The following is a 20,813-nucleotide window of genomic DNA, read 5'->3' on the forward strand; positions in this document are numbered from 1 at the left end:
ACTTACATAACCTGTGCGTGATTGATTCTAAATAGAAAGCTTAGCTTAGTCGACTTGAATCTCTTCTAGACTGTCCAGCTAACAAATTAGTGCCCATTCCACCATTAAAGAGACTACCCATTTGAACTTTTCAGTTTTCGATTGCAGCGCTTGCGTTTTTGAGGATGTGCCCCCTCTTTGGTTGCTTAGAATTCTTTCTGGATGATTAGCTTAGTGTAGCTACTCTGCTAACAAATTAGTGCCCATTCCACCAGTGAGAAATTGTATTCTCTTTAATTTCCATCTTTTAATCCCAAATTCCCTTATGTTTTAGGGGATATGTGTTAACATGATGCTCTTTTTGTTTGGCTAGAATCCCCTTTTTCCCCCCCAGTTTTTTATTATATTTTTATAACTCAGCTAGCAAATTAGTGCCCATTCCACCAGTATAAAACTTTCACCTCTATCAGATTCCAGCTGTCTGCTAGATGGAAGTTTTTAATCTCAAACACCCTTGTGTTTCAGGGGCTGCATGTCATGCAGTGCACTCTTTTATTTCTGTTATGCTGTAATGTGCATGAGTTGGGTAGCTAGCTAAGATAAGCAAATACTCACAAGACAAGTTTTTTTTGCTGGTGGAATGGGCACTCATTAGGTAACTAGGTAACTTAGTAGTTCTGTGGATTTGGGTTGGGAGGGGGGCTTTATACCCCTCATTATACCCCTCCCACCCTGGTACCAATAGGTTCTCCGCAGGGGCTTAACAATCTGAATGTTTGTGCATTTGCACATCTAGCATAACATTATGACCCCTTCTTTGTTTCTACACCCATTATCCATTTTACTTCTATACGTTAAGTGTTCAAACCATTATTTGAACTTTTTACTCCTCATATTTTAAAAATAGCACTGAGAGCTAGGTAAAGTTAGCAAGACTGTGTTTGCTCTGCTGCAGCACAACTTCAGCTCTGTCTGTGGGAGGTCGCGAGCCAAGGTGGGCGGGGCCATGAATACTAATTCACGGGTTGATGTAGACACGATGCTGTTTCTGATCGACTCATTTTTCTGAATATTTTTTTTTTACTAGATACTGCAGACAATAGAGGTTGAGAGAGTTTTATGTGCATCATAATAAACAACTCAGAGACCTACTGTATTTCACAAAGAACAAGAAAAAGTGGATTTTAGTGGAAAGAGAGCTTTAAGTGTGCATTTTACAGGGTTCATACGGTCTTAAAAAACTTGGGAAAGTCATGGAATTTGTAAATAGCAATTTCCAGGCCTGGATACATTTCGGGAAAATAAAAATGCCTAGAAAGTTTTGGAAAAGTCATGGAAATTTGCTCTACAAATCTTTGTGTTTTTAGTTTATCGATGGAGAAAATGTATTTTGAGCTACAAATATGTCAGCTCAGAGTTAATTCAATATTTTAGCCTTTAAACAGTGGAGCTCTCAGGATCTGACTCACATTTTATTATTAAAGATTGTTTGTCAACACAATTTTATCTGATTCATTTTAGACCTACTATAATCAATTTTAATTATAGTTTTAGTTGATTGATTTGCTTTGAAAGCATGAAAAAGTCATGAAAAAATCATGGAAATGTATTGCTTAAAACATGTATGAACCCTGATTATAGTATGAAAAACACGGTATACAGAGAAACAGATACAGCACTGCAGACCCTGGTTTTAGAAAAAAAAGAAGGAGGTGGTCATAATGTTGTGGTTAATGCTTGTGTGCGAGTACATGCGTACATATCAGCGTAAAGGTCCGAGGAGGTCGACTGGAGTTTGTTTAGCCGTCATCGCATTAGACAGCCGGCACCGCTCTGTTTACACAAGCCAGAAGTGGCACATCCACAGGGCACCCAGCCGCCGCTCTTTATGCTAATGAGCTAGCTCACCCCTGCCACTCCCTGCCCACTGAGCTGTCAGCGTGTGAGGAGCTGCCACTGTTCGTTCCTTATGCAAACTACCGATTCAGGCTGTGATTAAACATCATTCGGACACTTTCTGTTTAATTGCAGAGGGCCTACATCACCAGGGAGATCATCGCCACGGACGGAGGCAACCAGAGCAGTTCCGTGGAACTGTCCGTCACAATCACCAACGTGAAGAACCAGCCGCCGCAGTGGGAGAAGGACAGCTACGAGGTGGTCATCCCGGAGAACACCGTCAGAGATACGCCAGTGGTGGTAAGTAGTAATTAGAACCGTTCGAATTTGAAGCTCGGATCATGGTCTTATGGCATCAGCAGCCGGAGTACGAGAGAGAGTACAGTAGGTCATGCTGTTTTTCTATCAGCATCCAGAGTCCAAGAAAGAGAGTACAGTAGGTTGTGTTCTTTCTCCATCAGCAGCCGGAGTCTGAGAGAGAGAGAGTACAGTAGGTAATGCTGTTACGGCATCAGCAGCCGGAGTCTGAGAGAAAGAGTACAGTAGGTCGTGATGTTTCTTCATCAGCAGCTGAAGTTCAAGGGAGTACAAGTAGCTCATGCTGTTACAGCATCAGCATCAGTAGCCAGAGTCCATGAGAGAGTACAGTAGGTCATGGTGCTTCTCCATCAGGAGCCGAAGTCTGAGTAAGAGAGTACAGTAGGTCATTCTGTTACAGCATCAGCAGCCGGAGTCCAAGAGAGAGTGAAAGAAGCAACGCAACCCACTGTATTCTCTCTCTCGGAATCTGGCTGCTGATGGAGAAGCAACACAACCTACTGTTCTATCAGCAGCCAGAGTCAGAGAGAGAGAGTGTACAGTAGATCATACTGTTTCTGCATCAGCAGCCAAAGTCAGGGGAGGGCATGTAATCATGTGGTTTGTTGGTGCGCATTTTGGTGCGTTTAGATTCGTGCCTGTGTGAAAACAAACCAAACCTAGTGAGAAATGGCTCCAATTAGTTTTTTGTGCTAAGATAGCGATGGTCAGCACAACATGCTTTGTGTTTTTTTTTATTTAATAATAATAACAATTTAAATTTTACTTAGTTAAGTGCCATACACATTGTTTTATGTGCTCAAAATTATCATCAAATGTCCGCTGGACTGATCAGAGCATCAGTGATAGTCGAGCCAGACTCAAGTCATTTGTTTCTTTTCCAAAAAACATGATTTTTCTGAACTGAACAGAGCTGGACGTCGCTCAGTAGTTGCCCCTGTTTCTGTATTCTTTACTCCTCTGGGAGAAGTTTACGCTGGACGCTGGAGTTCTGCTCCTGGACGTGATCCCGCTCAGCTAAAAGAGCATTACTGCTGTTATGTACTGATGTTGGCCAGCTGACCTATTTATGCTCTGCTCAGAAATGAGTTTGTGGAAACTGTTATGAAACTGGAGTTGAGATGTTTTCTATAAAGCTGGAGTTAGGCTACACCACTTTTAGGCCAATGCTCTTATTTACTTATTTTTTCCTACATAGTAAATGAATAGTGATCTATCAGATTATGCAGGAACTCATAAGGAATCATGTAGTAACTTAACAGTGTTAAAAAAAAATACTCTGTGAAGAAGCTTTTAGGTGCAAAAGAGGTAAATCTTGCTTTTTTACTCCTGGGGTGGTCCTGATGAGAGCCAGTTTCATCATTATAATATTTTGATTACTAAAGATGACTGAAGAAATGCAGAGATGTCCAAAAATGTCGTCTAAGCAAGAGGTGCTACTTTGAAGAATGTAAAATATAAAACATATTCTGCTTTAACATTTTTTTTTCTTTCCTAAATAATTCCACATTTCAAATGAATGAGTGAGTAATGAGTTTAAAGTGTGTCCAAACTTTTGATTAGTACTGTTTATATAATGTAAATTATTGATACAATTAAATATTTATGCAATTACTCATTTACAAAAGAAAAAGGGGGCCAACATTATACATAAAAAAAAAAATATATATTATAATAAAAATAACTAATTAAACACCTGAAGTAACCCAGCAACCACATTAAATTCCCTAGCAGCCTCCACTCTCTACCACATTAGCAATCACCTGGAATGCTTTAGCAACCAAACTAACTACCCTAGGAACTGCCTGAAATGCTTTAACAACCACATTGAATACCTTAGCAACCACATTGAATACCTTAGCAACCACCCGGAATACTTTAGAAACCGCATTTAAATACCCTAGCAACCACCTTGAATGCTTGAGCAAGAGCAACCATGTCAAATACCCTAGCAACCACCTGGAACACTTAAGCATCCAGATTAAATACCCTCGCAACCACATGGAACACTTTAACAACCACTTTTGTTAGCATAGCAGCCAACCGAGTAACTAACACTAAACACATTAGCAACCCCATAGCATCCACTTAACACCAGGTTAGCCACCACCTGGAATGCTTTAGCAACCATGGAGATACCATTGCATCTAACCTAGTAAATACCACTGAACAGGTTAGCAGCCCCGTAGCATCTATTAACCATCATGTTAGCAACCACACAGATTTTTTTTTTGCAACCACATTAAATACCCTACCAACCACCTGGAACAATTTAGCATCCAGATTAAATACCCTAGCAACAACCTAGAACAGTAGCAACCATGTTAATTACTGTAGCAGCTAACCGTACGTTAGTTACCATAGTAACCACGCTAGCAAATATATTTAAAGTAGTATTCCTTGCTTGTAATCCATTACTGCATCCATTAGGCCATATATTAATCTTTAGGGATTAACAAAATACAGATCAAATCAGATCAGATACAGTAATCCATATACAATATCCCGTATTTAATATCATATATGCATTATGTTAGTGTTAGCGTTTGTGTGTGTGTGTGTGTGTGTGTGTTTGTGTTTGTGTGTGTGTGTGTGTGTGTGTGTGTGTGTGTGTGTGTGTGTGTGTGTGTGTGTGTGTGTGTGTGTTTGTGTGTGTGTGTGTTTGTGTGTGTGTGTGTTTGTGTGTGTGTGTGTTTGTGTGTGTGTGTGTTTGTGTGTGTGTTTGTGTGTGTGTTTGTGTGTGTGTTTGTGTGTGTGTTTGTGTGTGTGTTTGTGTGTGTGTGTGTGTGTGTGTGTGTGTGTGTGTGTGTGTGTGTGAGAGTTCGCTGGCAGACGCTGGAGCGAGCGCTGTCATGTTCTGTCAGTTACCTCTGAAAGCTCCTGTTTTCTGCTAGACCTATTTCTCCTATTAGCAATACAGGCCAGCATCACTACTACAGTGTTAAGCTAGATGTACTTGCTGCTTAGCTGTACCAGTTCAAAGCTTGCACAAACCTATGATCAGGAGATCCCTGGTTCGAATCCTGTTCATGTTGATTGACATCAGCTGCCGGAGCCCCGAGAGAGCACAATTGGACCTGCTCTCTCTATGGGTGGGTACAGTATATGGCGCTCTTTCCGCTCATCACTCCTAGGGTGATGTGGATCAGCACAAGGCTGCGTCTGTGAGCTGATGTATCAGAAGCGAATCGCTGCGCTTTCCTCCGAGCATTAGCGCTGTGATGCTAATCGGCAGTTCAAAAAAAGGCGTGTGCTAGTGTTCACCCTCCTGGTTGGGGAGCATCACTAGTAATAGGGGGAGTCCTAATGAGTGGTTTGGGTAATTGGTCGTGTATATTTGGGAGAAAACTAATTTAAAAATTTGTGAACGATATTTTACCCTTTAATATGGACAGATTATATCTGTCCAGTATCATTTATTTTACTTTAATCCTGGATATATGGAGATATTTGGAGTGCAGTATTATTATTAGTATCATGACATTCTGGATCATTGGCTTCTGTTACAAATTTGAAAAAATATTGTATTTTTTAATATCTCAGTTAGGGGTGTGTCATATCATATCGTATATGCAGTAATAAAATTCAATTTTCATTTTTTTTTTGCAGTAGTGTGTTTTTAATGTCATTTTTTTTTAATCAGTGTTTTATCATATTGTCAAGAATATCACTATCATAGAAATACCATGAAATATCGTGATATTATTTTAGGGCCATATTGCTCTCAAGTGTTCTCAAGTGTAGTCGCCATCTAAAACTTTATGATGAAGAAACTGGCACTCATCAGGTCCACTCAATGAAAAGGAACAGCAAGAGTTTCCTCTGTTGCACAGGATTTTAAGTTACCACATGATTTCCCGTGTGTTTCTTCATAGTCTGGATCACTTTAGTATTAATTTACAATGTAGGAGACATTTTATCAGAATATTCTTTTTCCAGTTGCGTCTTTTCGAGCTGTATTAGTGCGGATCTTTCCGGTACACTCTGCCCTCGCCTCTATTTTTATGTGAAGCACCGCCTCACGTTCGCTGGCCGTAGTTTCGGCCAATCAGGGGGCCTGGATTATTCATGGCCATTTACTTTTTCTCTTTCGTTCTGTTACGGGTGCATTGGAAATTAATTTGCTGAGTCTCCTGCAGCTCTTTTATAAGCTATTAAGGCTATTAAATATGCAGGAGGATATTTTACTAAATGTAGAATGGCTTGGATAAGGAGCTCCTGTGAAGACAGATGGAGAGAGGAAGGAAAAAAGAGAGAGAGAGAGAGAGACTGACAGTAAAAGAATAGAAGAGAGAGAGAATATATTTGCAGCTGCTGCTGTAATTGATTGATATGCAGTAGAATAGCTGGTATTCTGGTTAGAAGTGCACTGTGTGCGGTTTCGGATGATTTGAAAACCTATTTTCCTTTAGATTTTTAAGATTATCAAACTAAACTTCAATACCAGACAATGAAAATCTGATTAAATATAAAAAAGCATTCAAAAACAATCTAGCTTTTTGTGAAAAAGTAATTGCCCCTCATAAATTAACAATGGTAACCACATTTTTAAAAAAGCTGAGTTTAGTTTAGCTTCAATTTCACCTGTAGAATCAAGGAATCACTTAAATCAAACCTGTCTGACGACATGAAGCAGATCTGAAGAACTTCAACAACAGATCAGAAATAAAATTACATTTCTAAAGCTTTGGGACTCCAGAGAACCACAGTGATTCACTGTTATTCACTAATGGAGAAAAAACATGGAACACTGGTGAACCTTCCCAGGAGTGACCGGCCGACCGAACAAAATTACTCCAAAAGGGCATGAAGAACTCATCCAGGAGGTTCCAAAAGAACCCAGAACAACATTTAAAGAACTCATAAAGTCCCTCTTAATATCTGAATGTATAATTTAAAAGCAGCTTCTTATATTTACTTCGGTCATGTGTATTATATTAAAATGTGTGTGTTAATCTGAAAAATTAAAGTATGATAAAATAAATAAATAAATAAATAAAAATCTGTAAGGGGCAGCTCTCTGATTTTGCTATTTATAGGTTTATGTTTGAGTAAAATGAACATTGTTGTTTTATTCTGTAAACTACAGACAACATTTCCCCCAAATTCTAAATAAAAATATTGTTATTTAGAGCATTCATTTACAGAAAATGAGAAATGGCTGAAATGACAAAAAAAAAAAAAAAAAAAGAAAAGATGCAGAGCTTTTAGACCTCAAATAATGCAAAGAAAACAAGTTCATATTCATAAAGTTTTAAGAGTTCAGAAATTCAATATTTGGTGGAATAACCAAATATATAATATGCTGTGTGTGTTGTACGTGTCTTTTTTTGTCTTTATTTTGGGTGTTTAGCATTAGAGTTTGTATTTATATGATTATTTACATGGTTATGTTTGCTTTATTTAATTTTACATAATTACAGGTAATTTGTAGTATTTCTACTCAATAATTAAATTCTAATTTTTCAGACGGTAAAAGCCACGTCTCCGCTGGGTGACCCCCGGGTGACCTATAACCTGGAGGATGGCATGGTGCCGGAGACCAACATGCCGGTCCGGTTCTACCTGAAGCCGAACCGAGAGGACGGGTCCGCCTCCATCCTGGTGGCCGAGCCGCTGGACTACGAGACCACCCGCAACTTCCTGCTGAGGGTCCGAGCTCAGAACGTCGCCGCCGTGCCTTTAGGAGCTTTCACCACTGTCTACGTCAACCTCACAGGTACGCTGTCTGTCTGTCTGTCTGTCTATACCTGACTGTCTGTCTGTCTAAATGTCTAAATGTCTAAAATGTCTTTCTTACTGTATACCTGTATGCCTCGCTGTCTGCCTGTTTAGCCCTCTGTCTGTCTATTGTCTGTCTGTCTAAAAGTCTGAATGTCTATCTGTATTCCTGTATGCCTGATTGACTGTCAGAGTTTCTGTCTGTCATTGCACCTGACTGTCTGTCTATCTATATACCTGTCTGTCTGTCTGTCTGTATACCTGACTGTCTGTCTGTATACCTGACTGTCTGTCTGTATATCTGACTAGCTATCTAAGTCTGTGCCTGTCTGTATACCCGACTGTCTGTCTGATTCTCTGTCTGTCTTTACACCTGACTGTCTGTCTATATGTATGCCTGACTGTCTGTCTGTCTGTCTAAATACCTGACTGTCTTTCTTTGTCTGTACACCTGACTGTATGACTGTCTATCTGTTTGTCTAGCTGTATACCTATCTGTCTGAATTTCTATCTGTATAACTGACTGTCTGTCTGTCTGTTTTTCTGTCTTATGTATCTATCTGTTGTCCTATCTTCCTGTCCTTCTCTGACTATCTGTCTGACTGTCTACTGGTATGTCTGTCTGACTGTCTTGATGTCCAAGTCTCTCTCTATCTATACATCTGACTGTCTGTCTGACTCTGTTTGACTGTTTATCTGTATGTATGTCTGTCTATCCACCTATCTGTCTGTCTCTGACCTTATATCTATCTGTCTATATGTCTATCTGTCTGAATATTTGTTTGTCTGTCTGTTTGTATATGTCTGACCGTCTATCTGACTGTCTAAGTCTGTATATCTTCCTATCTTCCTGTCTGTCTCTGACTGTCTCTCTGGCTGTTTGTCTATGTGTCTGTTTAACTGAAGGTATGTCTGACCGTCTGTCTGACTGTCTGACTGTTTATACTTGTATGTCTGTTTGACTGTCTGTCTATCAGTATATCTCTCTCTGTCTGTGTCTCTGACTATCTGACTGTTTTTTTGTCTAACTGACTGCCTATCTGACTGTCTGACTATCTATACACATGCTTTTCTTCCTGTCAATCTGTTTGTTTGTCTACCTGTCTATCTAAATATCTGTCTTCCTCTGTCTCTGTCTGTCTGAACGTCTCTGTCTTACGTTCTCTCTAAAAAACTGAGATTTATTAGTTTTTTTTTGGTAGAGTTTTGTGCTTTAACACCCTGCGAGTTGATCTGGCCTAAAGAAAAGTGTTGTAGGTCAGAAGCTTATCTCTAACCGTTTCACATACGAGGGGCTTTTAGAAGCATTAAGCTCTTTAGACATCTGTTTCCTGTCATCCCGTCATCAGCACTGTGAACAAATCTCATCTCAGACAGATCTCTAAAACACCGCATTTCACATCACACCACTCGCACTGACTTACGCCTGAATCACCATCAGAATCAGCTCCAATTCTCCCTCTTTAAACTGTAGCGTTGTCTTTCTGTTGGGTTTTATTTCATTGCTATCAATCTAAAACTATATATATATACAAATATACAAATTAAAAATAGAATGTAATGGAGAGCTAAAATGAATGGATGAATAAATGAATGGATGGAATAGGTGGATATAATGTATGTTTGTATGGAATGTGCAGTTTGTGAATATTTAAAATAGAATTATTTAAAATGATAGATTAGGTGAATAGGTGGGTATACTAATTGTGAACGAATGGGGTTTACGCAATTTATTAAAAAAATACACTTAAATAGAATTCAATGGACAGGAATACTCCATGTATATATGATTACATCATTGCAACTTTACAGGAGAGAGATTAAACCGTTTTAACTTTCAATGAAAATTAAAGTCAATGTGAAATTAGTTAATTATAGGTAATTTTGGAGAATTTCTATTGATCTATTTGTCAGGAAAATGTAACATAATGTAAAGGGATGTTTTACGTTCAAATTATGAAGTAAGCAAAACATCTTGTTTTTCATTGGACAGCAACAATATAAGGTTTGGTAATGTTAAAAAAAGTAATTAATTTAAATATTCATGGGTTCCTTAAAAAAAAAACAAGGAAATGTAGCGATAGATGATAGATTTAGCGTTTTTTTTCACAGATAATAAAAAAAAAAGGTCGTTGCTTGCATTGCGCTTAGGGGGAGGCAAAAACATTATTTTGGGGATGCAAAACCTAGCTTTAAAAACACGTCAAATTTAAGTAAACCTTTGGTCAGAAAGGTGGAGGGAAGCTTTTAATAAAGTGAGTTTTGGGTAAACTGTTATGTTTAGGTGGCAGTAGCTTGAAAGTTACTTTAGTTACCTTTATAATCAAGTAATCCATAGAGTAACCAAGTTACTTTTTAAAGGGCTAATCAGTAATCAGATTACTTTTTTATTTTCATAAGTAACTGTGTAATCGCTGGGTGTATCTATAGGTTTTATTATGTGATAAGTAATACGTAATTTATTCTAAATGGGCTGTAGATTGGAATAGGTGGATATACTGTGTAGTACATACAGTATATGTCATAGTTATGTGAAGTCATGTACTGATTGTAAGGATTTCATTGAAACACCAAAAGAAGAAAATTATTATTTAGCATTATTTATTCCTTTCATATCGATTTTACTTTATTCTTTATTGCACAGTAATTTAAGACATCCTTTGTGTTAACAGTTCATTGTTCTTTATACATTTTTTTTATGTTTTCATCAGAGGTGATAACAAAAGAAAAAAAATGTACATTGTGAAAGTCAATTCTTAGAAGTACACACTGGAAAAATAAAAAACAGTTTTTTCTAGCTGTGAAATTTTATATAATGAATCTGATTTACAGTATACAGTGTGCAAATCATGTTTTAAGCTTTCTCTCTGTTCCACCGGTTCCACATGTGTTTAATTTGTCTCACACCTCATAATAAGCGAGTGCTAATCCACCTCAGTGTTTAATCCCATTGAAATCCTAATATACACTAATCCTCGCTCCTAATCCACTTCACTTCTACTCTACTCTACTCTACTCTTAGACCTTGACCCACCCTTTCCTAATTTTAGAGCTCGGCTGCGGAGGTTCTTTAATATCCTATATCTCTGCTCTCCGTTAGCCCTTTTCTGCTGCGATCTGGCTCTGCATTTCTAATGCCGTGGGAAGTGTCTCTCTCTCTCTCTCTCTCTCTCTCTCTCTCTCTCTCTTTCTTTCTCTCTTTCTCTCTCTGTAATTTACTGGCTCTGCCCCTCGGCCGTAATCGGGCTCAAGTCATGCATGAATCTCCGGCTCTGTTCCATTTATGAGTACACTTTAATACTGATCTCGGATCGGCCTCCCCGTCCCCGGCCCAATATTAATCCAATAAGAGCTTTATGATGAGGCTGGTGTTTTAACCGCTCCCAGCTCCCCGCCCCCTGCACTCAGCGACGCGCGCGGCGGCATCGGCATCGGCATCGGCTCGTCGCGACCCGGCGCCAATCTTTTCTGGAAAGAGCTCCATCATTCACGAGCTCCAGCCTTAAACACTGACGTATAATTTATCCACTTTCTCTCCGCTCACTTATTTACGCCCTCTTCCTCCAATTAAAAGCACAACCAGTAGCATATGAAAGGGGTGGGAGGAAGAAGGAAGGTTTTAGTCGGAGAAGAGGAGGGGAAGAAGAGGGAGAGAGCGAGAGAGAGAGAGAGAGAGGTCGTAATGGATTTGGTCCTGCTGTTTAATTCATGGATTACGACTTTGGCTGAGAGAAAATTAAAATCCTAGAAGTGCATCAGATGGTGATTAGTGCCCGGGATCGTTCGACCCATTAAAGATCTCGCCCTAAATTCCACTGTCCCGATTTTCCTTCCTTTAGCAGAATTCACACTTGTGCACACACATATACACATGCACACACACACACACTTAGAAATGCACACAAACACACACATTTATAAATGCATGTTTGCAATTGACAAGCAACCTCTACGGAAGTCAGAATTCCACTTAAAAGGTCACTAAACTTAAAATATATATATATATATATGTTAACAATAGCGAAAATGTTTTCTTTTGCTGCCTAAAATATTTATAAGCATTTCCTAATCTTAAAAAAAAAAAAAAAAAAAACGCTTTTACTGCAGTCATTTCTGCATCTCAGGTTCAACTGTGTGACGTCCAACCATCTGCATCTCACCCCCATGCTGCCCTGCCTCTAAACCCATACATCATCCAGTGCTCCTCCCAAACTACTCCTCCCATTTTTAACCTTTTTCAAATTTGTGCTAAGGGTGGAGTCAACTAAAATAAGGGGGTTTAGATACCCTTTAAATTGCTGCTGAAATGACTTTTGGGAAAAAAACATTTATCATCCATCTACCTGCAATATCATATAAAACACCATAGCAACCGCTACAAACATGTATACCAGGAATGCTATTGTGTTGTTGGCCACATATTTAACTAAAATGTTTGTTTATTTTTGAACAGCACCATAGCTCCCACTTAGCGAGCACCTGCCATACCTTATCAACCACCCTAGCTGCCACCAAGTATACCATAGCATCCCCTTTAGAACACCCTACCAACACCATAGCACTGGCTTAGCAACCACCTGCTAGGCCTTTAAAACTGTTACATACGATTTTCCATAGCATCCACTTAGCAACCACCTGTCATACCGTACCAACCACGCTATAACTGGAATAGCAGTATACCATGGCATTCACTTTAGAAAACCCTACCAACACATTGCAACCACTTAGTAACCACCTACCATACTTCAAAACCGTTTGGTATACCATAGCGCCCACTTAGAAACCACATATCTTAACCTCCTTTCAGTTGCCTAGTATACCATAGCATCCACTTAGCAAACATGTGCCATACCTTCAAAACTGCCCTAGCGGCTACCTAATATACCATAGCATCCTCTTTAGAACACCCTACCAACACTATTGCACCCACATAGCAACCACCTACCATACCTTCAAAACCGCTTGGTATACCATAGTCTCCACTTAGCAAGCACCAGTCATGCTTCAACCACTCTAGCAGCCTACTTGGTATATCACAGCATCCACCTTAAAACATCTTGCCAACATCATAGCACAAGCTTTACACCTTATTTGACTGCTATTCCAGCACACTACATCAGACACCTTAGTGGCCACCAAGGTAACCCTTTCGAAACAATAGTATCAGCTTAGCAACACCTTAATAACCACCTGAAAACCCCTTATCAACCCCATAGCATCCCCCTTTGAAAAATTGTACTGTACTGGAGCTCTTATTGACCAGCTGAATCATTAATACTCAGCCTGCTGGTAAAGGCTTTTGGTTCAGTACATGAAGAAAGCAGGCGGCGCTACTTTCATGTCTTCTTGCTTGATCTCGTCTCTATTTGCTCGGAGGTCGAGGTGTCGTATTGAAGCTGAATCCGTCTTAAAAGAGAAAACAACGCATGTTTGAAGATGATCCGTGACTCCGGTAGATGGGTGTCTCTTAACCCGGGTCAGAGCCCTGCAGCGTCCAATGAAAGGAAGCTTCCGACGAGGCGGCGAGTCCGAGGAGTGACAGCCGCGTCTGCAGAAAAAAATAAATATATAAACTAAATAAATAAATAAAAACCCCAGTTAGCTTTAATGCCCGGCTGCCGTTGCGGCCTGAGAGCAGCCGGGAAGTGCTTGACAGGCTGTGGATATCGGCACATTAGCCAAATCCTGCAGGAGGTTTGCTGACAGAAGGTGAAACCGCCGGTGTGGTTATTAATGCTTTATCAATATATTATATACCATAAATAAACCTGATACTTCTCTTTTTCCTGTGTGGTCGGCGCTATCAGATATTCAGCGGCTGTAAGAGGAGAAATTTGACCACTAGTTTTAATTATTTTAATTCTCCTCTTTCGTTTGCAGACGTGAATGACAACGTTCCCTTCTTCACCTCATCCATTTATGAAGCTTCGGTGACTGAGGGGGCGGAGATCGGGACCCTCGTTCTGCAGGTGTCAGCCAATGACCTGGACCTGGGTTTAAATGGAAAGGTAGGTCATGATGTTTCTTTTCTTTTTTACATTTCCAACTAATTATACGGTTTATTACTATTACAGAGGTTGGCCGACATAGTGTTAAGAGACCTAATAAAGCCTTAAAAATCCTTAAAATCATTAAAATGCCTTAGGAATGCTTTCAAATTTATGTTATTCAGTTAAAAAAAGTTATTATTTTTTCTTAAAATTCCATAAATTCACTTTCCAAAGGTTAAGGTCGGTGGAAGAGACATCACACATACATCATTAGGAGTCTTGTCCAGGGACTCTTATTGGTGTAGGGCAGCATAACTAACTGGCAGATGGTGGTGTTATCCACTGCACAACACCAACCGCACATTTTTTTTTCTTTATTGACTAACTTTCTTACGACAAGGTGTCTGTGGATCGTTAAAAAGCCTTAAAATACCTTAGTGATTTATTAAGTTAAAAAAGGCCTCATCTATCTGGGGTGTTCTTAATTTGAAGATTCTGAGGGTGGTAAGTCTTGGCTGATAACCTCTTGCTTTTCTTTTATTCAGGGGAAGTCCTGATGAGTGCCAGTTTCATCATTATAACGTTTTTGATGGTCTTTGCGAGTTACTGCACTTGAGGATACTTTTCTCTTAAGTTCTTGAATTTCTTCTTTTTTTCGAATTGACTGACCTGAAGTAGTTTTGTCACCATAATCCACCACACTAAGTTAAGTAAAGCTAAGCTAAGTAAACAAAACTGTAGTAATAAACATACTTTCTCTTAAAGTTAGACGAGTGCTGAATGTTAATTTACACAGATTTCTTTCCTAAAAACTCCTGTTTATTTGGATGAGTAAAGTGCTTCCATTTATTTTCAGTAAGCTTAGATTACTGAATTTCTACAGCACTGAGACTGGGGCATTAGCGGCTAACCGTTAGCAGGTAATGCTAATGTAGCTCCAGCAGTGCTAGCTGAGGTTAGGAGCAGTCTACAGGCCGATAATACTCACCTCTGAACGGGGAAATAGCGGTTAGCAGCTAATGCTATTGCTGCTCCAGGCACGATGCTGGAGAAACTTTACTGAAACTCCTGTATAACTCTGTACTTTAGCATAGCGACTTTACTGCTCCTTAATACCTGACTTGTAGAATTTATACATGAGGCAAAATTATGTTTTTTGGGAAAGTTAAAGGATTTTAAGTGCACCTTTATAGAGTTGAAAAATATGACATTTTAAGGTGCATCCCTAACCCTTTAGAGGCGACAAGTATTCATTATCGTTCACCCCCGATAGCGCGCTAACGCTAGCTTATGTTCAGCTGCTGCAACTGACTGCGTATTACTGAGAGCTTAATATTGATTACTTTAATCAACGGCAGTGACTGAAGTGTGAAGCGTATTTTTATTCATTAGAGTTCTTAGTCAGAGTGCTTCTTTGTGACTAAAACAAAACCATGCTTTTAGAAATGTTCCAGCGTGTTGTTTGCAGATAAAAATAACATCCTGTTAATAGAGAAACCTCTCTTTTTTCATTTAATTCAGCATTAAAGGAGAATTATCAGATGCTTGTAATTGATGTTTCTAAAGTGGATTCCTTTTGTAGGCGTGAGGGTAAACTGACACGTGAAAAATCAAATGTTTTCTCTGTAAAGGTTATCTTCAAGGCCTTTATAGCATGTCATTCATTCTCATTGCTGCGTGATTAGCAGAGTTTTCCCTATTAGTCAGAGAATTCATCCAGCAGTCCACTGTGGTTTGATGATGATGATGATGATACAGAGCGATGAAGAAATACGTCAATTTATTTTCTGTTGTCGTTTCATTCAGATGCTCATTATAGGAGCCCTTCAGAGCGGTGTCCTATTAAAGCTCATTTCTAGGTACTGTAGTTCTGAGTTTTGATGCACTTTTAACACCCAATGAACCACATGGGGCACCACAGCACCTCCTTGTCATATTATAGCAGACACTAGATCAATAACCTGGAATTAGGGCTGCAACTGATGATTATTTTGATAATCGATAAATCTGTTAATAAATTATTAATCAGATTTAAAAAATAAATAAAAGATTAATTTGTAATTGTATAAAGAGCACACAACCTACCATTAATTAAAAATATTAGCGTTTATATGAAGAATGATCCCAACATTTACATGTAAATATACACTCTTTACACGCTGTGATTCTCAAACGCTTCCATGCAACGTCATTAAAAATAAGATTGTAACATAACTGCCGTCACATTTAAGGTTAAACAGAAACTCACTAAACACGCAATAGATATATAACGTATATTGTTTAACTACTCTAGCAGGCTCTTCTCAGAACTTGTTGCTAATGTTAGCTTGACTTAAACCTACCGCTTGTTTTGAAGCTGTTGGTCGAGCTGCCACATTTAAGGTGGAATTTAAGATAAAGACAAAAATTTACTAAACATGAGAAATATAAATTTACTAAGCATGAGACACATCTGGTTTAACTGCTCTAGCAGACTATAGTAGCACAGATGGCCCTATTTTAACAAATAAAAAATTGTAGACCCATAAGAACTGACTGGTCGTTTGAATCGTAGACCCATAGGAACTGACTAGTCGTTTGAATCGTAGACCCATAGGAACTGACTAGTCGTTTAAATCGTAGACCCATAGGAACTGACTAGTCCTTTGAATCATAGACCCATAGGAACTGACTAGTCGTTTAAATCGTAGACCCATAGGAACTGACTAGTCGTTTGAATCGTAGACCCATAGGAACTGACTAGTCGTTTAAATCGTAGACCCATAGGAACTGACTAGTCCTTTGAATCATAGACCCATAGGAACTGACTAGTCGTTTAAATCGTAGACCCATAGGAACTGACTAGTCCTTTGAATCATAGACCCATAGGAACTGACTTGTCATTTGAATTGTAGACCCATAGGGACTGGTCGTTTCAATCGTAGACTCATAGGAAAAGACTGGTCGTTTGAATCATATGAATCATAGACCCTAAGGAAATTAGTGGGTGTTTTAGTAGTAGACCAAGAGGAACTGACTAGTTGTTTGAATCATAGGAATCGTAGACCAATAGGAAATGACTGGTCCTTTGAGCTGTGGATCCATAGGACAAGACTGGTCGTTTGAATCATATGAATCGTAGACCCTTAGGAACTGACTGGTTGTTTAAATTGTAGACCTTTGGGAACTGACTGGCCACTTGAATCATAGACCCAAAGGAATTGACTGGTCATTTGAATCATAGACCAATAGAAACTCACTAGTCGTTTGAATCGTAGACCCATAGGAACTGACTGGCTGTTTGAATCGTAGACCCATAGGAACTGACTGGCTGTTTGAATCGTAGACCCATAGGAACTGACTGGCTGTTTGAATCGTAGACCCATAGGAACTCACTGGTCGCTCTTTTACTGTATCACCTGCTGGTAGTTGCTAAATTGCAATTTCACTTGTCGCTAAATCGCAACAAAAAATATTGTAGACTCATAAGAAATGCCTGGTCTTTTTCCACTGTTGCGTATTGCATACTCTCATTGAATTTGATTGGTTGCTGGTTGCGCTCTAGTCATATCATTTGCATAATGCTACAAATTGCTAAATCGTGGCTTTACATGAGGTAGTACCATAGGAACTTACTGGTTGCTTGAATCGTAAACCCTTGGGAATTAACTGGTCGCTTGAATTGAAGACCCATAGGAAATGACTGGTTGCTCTGTTGCTGTATCACCTTCTGATTGTCGCTAAATTACAGCTTCAAATCGTTTACTTCCGTAGGAATTTACTTGTCGCTAAATTGCAATGAAAAATATCGTAGACCCGTTAGAAATGACTGGTCGTTTTTTTACTTTGTTTCTGTGTTTCGAATTGCATACTCCCATAGAAATGACTCGCACGTTGCTCTGTTTCTCATTGCTCTGTTGCCGCGTTGCTTGCCAATTGTCGTTTGTCACTAAATCATAGCTACAAATTGCATCTCATTGAATTTGATTGGTTGCTGGTTGCGCTATAGTCATATAGTTTTTTGCAGATTGCATATTCTTGCATTTAAATCGGGGCTTTAAATCACATACTCCCATTAAAAAAACTGACTGGGCAATTGTCTCTTGGTCGCCTGCTAGTGTAAAAGTAGGGTTAAGCCTGTCATTCTTTTCCATTTCAGCCTTTTGATTAGCATTGCGTTCCCAATTAGCCATAAAAACCATCATCCAGTCTGCTGCAGTGGTTTAATGATACAGAGTGTTGGATGTCATTTCGTTGCTTCGATCAGATGCTCATTATTTACGTGTTTACGGTGACCCGAAGCTTTAAAAGGGACGTAAAGATCCGGTTTCCGCCGGTTTGGTGCTGTCACTTAGTTCCATGGTGCCGTCCTGATTAGTAATGTATTCTCTGCTCAATAAAATCACCACAGCGGTTTGGATGAAGACTAACCGAGGCTGTAATCAGCCGAACCCGCCGCCCTCAGTGCCGTCCGCACAATGAATCGCTGACAATTTGAAGCCATTTAAGCGAGGGAAGAGGAAAGCAGGGCTAACCGCTAAGTCATCAAAAGGAGACTCATAAGGCATGAGTAATGACAGATAGGCAGTTAAAAGCTTTGTCATGGGCTCATTCTGCTGCAGGCCTGACACTAACCTCAGCCAAGTCACACTCATTACGCTCATTCTGCTGCCTCTCGAAGGGACGACGCTTAAAGAATAGCCCCATCAGTCCAGCGTCCTCTTATTATAGCTCTTCCTTTAGATACATGTTCTTCACAGCGTCCAAAAAAAAAAGCTATTATCCAATTAAAGCCAAAGCATTAAAATAAAAATGTGTGACGTGCCCTGATGCACTCAGAACCCATAAAGAACCAAATGGGATTACTGCATATTCTTGTAATACTATTGCAACCACCATGCCAATAATTTAGAATACCTTAACAAGCACCTGCAATACCATAGGAACCACCACAGCAACCAACAATACCAAACATATATAAATAAATAGCTACATCATGGAATCCAATTAAAATACAGTACCAAAATTACAAGCAATCACTTGAAACATTGTAGGTATTATCTATATGATATATTTGTAGGTGGCAGTCACTAAGTATCACCTTAGGAACCACATTGTGCACCTTCTCCACCACCTCAAATAGTCCAGCCACAACCCTAGAACACCATTGAACCCACTTACAATACCCTAGCAACCACCATCATACCACTTGGAATGCTGTAGAGCCCCCAGGCACACACACACACAAAAAAAAAAAAACATCTTGGTGGGACTGGGACAGTGTCAACTACTTAGCAACTCCTTAGCAATCTTAACATCTTTCGGGGAAACCTTAGCAACCGTAATTAATACCGTAACTGTAATCATAGCAGCTGCAATAGCAACCACAGGAACACCCTAGCAACACCATTGAAAAAAAAAAAACTTGACGACACTGCAATTTCAAAGCATTGCATCCACATTCGTTGATTTCTTGTTTGTCTTTCTTTCTTTCTTTCTTTCTTTCTTTCTTTCTTTCTTTCTTTCTTTCAGTGCTTCTCTTTAATTTTCTCTTTTTTCATTTTATCATTCTTACTCTCTTTCTTTCTTTTTTTTCATCCTTTTCTTCTTCCTTCTTCCTGTTCCTTTTCTTCTTCCTTTTCTTTGTCTCTATCAGTGTCACTGCATATCTCTCTTTTACTTCTCTTCTCTTTTAACCCTATCTCTCCTATCACTTTCTTACTTTGTTTTTGTCTCCATTTATTTATTTTTACACATTTCCTTTCTCCCCTTTTTTCACTATTGTTAATTACTTTTTTCTCTTTAAATCTCACTATCCACTCTTCTTTTTCTCATTTTTTCCTCACTTTCCTATCTCTTTCTTTCCATCATTCACTGTTTTTAGGACTGCTCCTTTCTTGTTTCTTTCTTTCTTTTTATTATTTCTTTCTTTTTGTCTACCTCTTATTCTCCTTATTCTCTGTCTGTTGGTCTCACTCAGACTCACTATATATCTATCTTCTATTTTCTTTCTTTCTTTCTTTCTTTCTTTCTTTCTTTCTTTCTTTCTTTCTTTCTTTCTTTCTTTCTTTCTTTCTGTTATACACACGCTTCCCCTGTCTCTGTTGTTCACTCTGTTTCTCTGATTACTCCCCATGTCTCTCTCTCTCTCTCTCTCTCTCTCTCTGATTGTGATTTATTCATTAGTTCTGAAGGACTATGGGTAATTAAGGGTGTGCTGATATTAATGCTGTATAAACCCTGAATAAACTCACTGACTGTCAGAGCCAGAGTTTAATAAAACACACACCAGCACTCCTGACTCTTCTTTACCCTTTTAATGGAATTACTCGAGGAATGGCGTGGCGACTGACTGTGTGTGTGTGTGTGTGTGTGTGTGTGTGTGTTCTCTGTCCTTGGTTGCTTAATTGCTTGCTCTCTCGGAGCAGGCTGGGAACAGCCTCGCTGAATCACAGATACCATGCAGTCCCACATTTAGATAATGAGGCTCGTTTGTGGCCGTGAATACTAATACGAGTTCTGTGTGTTTATTTTTTTTTTTTTCTCTGGTTTAATTTTTTTGTGTTTTTCAGTGAAACAGTTGGAAACTGCGGCATGTTTTAATAACCTGACCCCCCCACCAGATCTTTATTATGGCATTTACATTTCATTTCTCCTCTTGTTTGTGTTCTCGCCGCTAATTCAGTGGGCAGGGCACCGTGTATTACATGCTCCGTGCCGGGGACGGGGGGGGTACAGGGGGGCACTCATAGTGGGTTAGTCTGGCGATGGGCGCCGGCGGTCCGGGGCTGAGGAGACGCCGCGGTGGACCACTCCTACCATTAAAGTGTTTGTAATGTTTATGGTGTGTTGGGATTAGCGACAGAATTATCAACCAAAACTACAGACATGTCTCGAACAGAGCCCCTCTCATAATTGAGTCTCCAT

The 20,813-nt window shown here is 39.4% G+C and overlaps 1 protein-coding gene across 1 annotated transcript in view; it reads left to right on the plus strand.

Moving 5' to 3' along the window:
• The window catches only part of si:ch211-186j3.6 (neural-cadherin), a 488,562-nt gene that overhangs the window by 251,188 nt on the left and 216,561 nt on the right, over positions 1-20,813 (plus strand). The window contains exons 12-14 of the mRNA XM_049470897.1: positions 2,011-2,178; positions 7,666-7,915; positions 13,798-13,925. Of these exons, the coding sequence (XP_049326854.1) occupies positions 2,011-2,178; positions 7,666-7,915; positions 13,798-13,925 (546 nt within the window). The remainder of the gene's footprint in view (positions 1-2,010; positions 2,179-7,665; positions 7,916-13,797; positions 13,926-20,813) is intronic.

This window comes from Astyanax mexicanus, chromosome 23, assembly GCF_023375975.1.
Source record: "Astyanax mexicanus isolate ESR-SI-001 chromosome 23, AstMex3_surface, whole genome shotgun sequence".
Classification (NCBI taxonomy): domain Eukaryota; kingdom Metazoa; phylum Chordata; class Actinopteri; order Characiformes; family Acestrorhamphidae; genus Astyanax; species Astyanax mexicanus.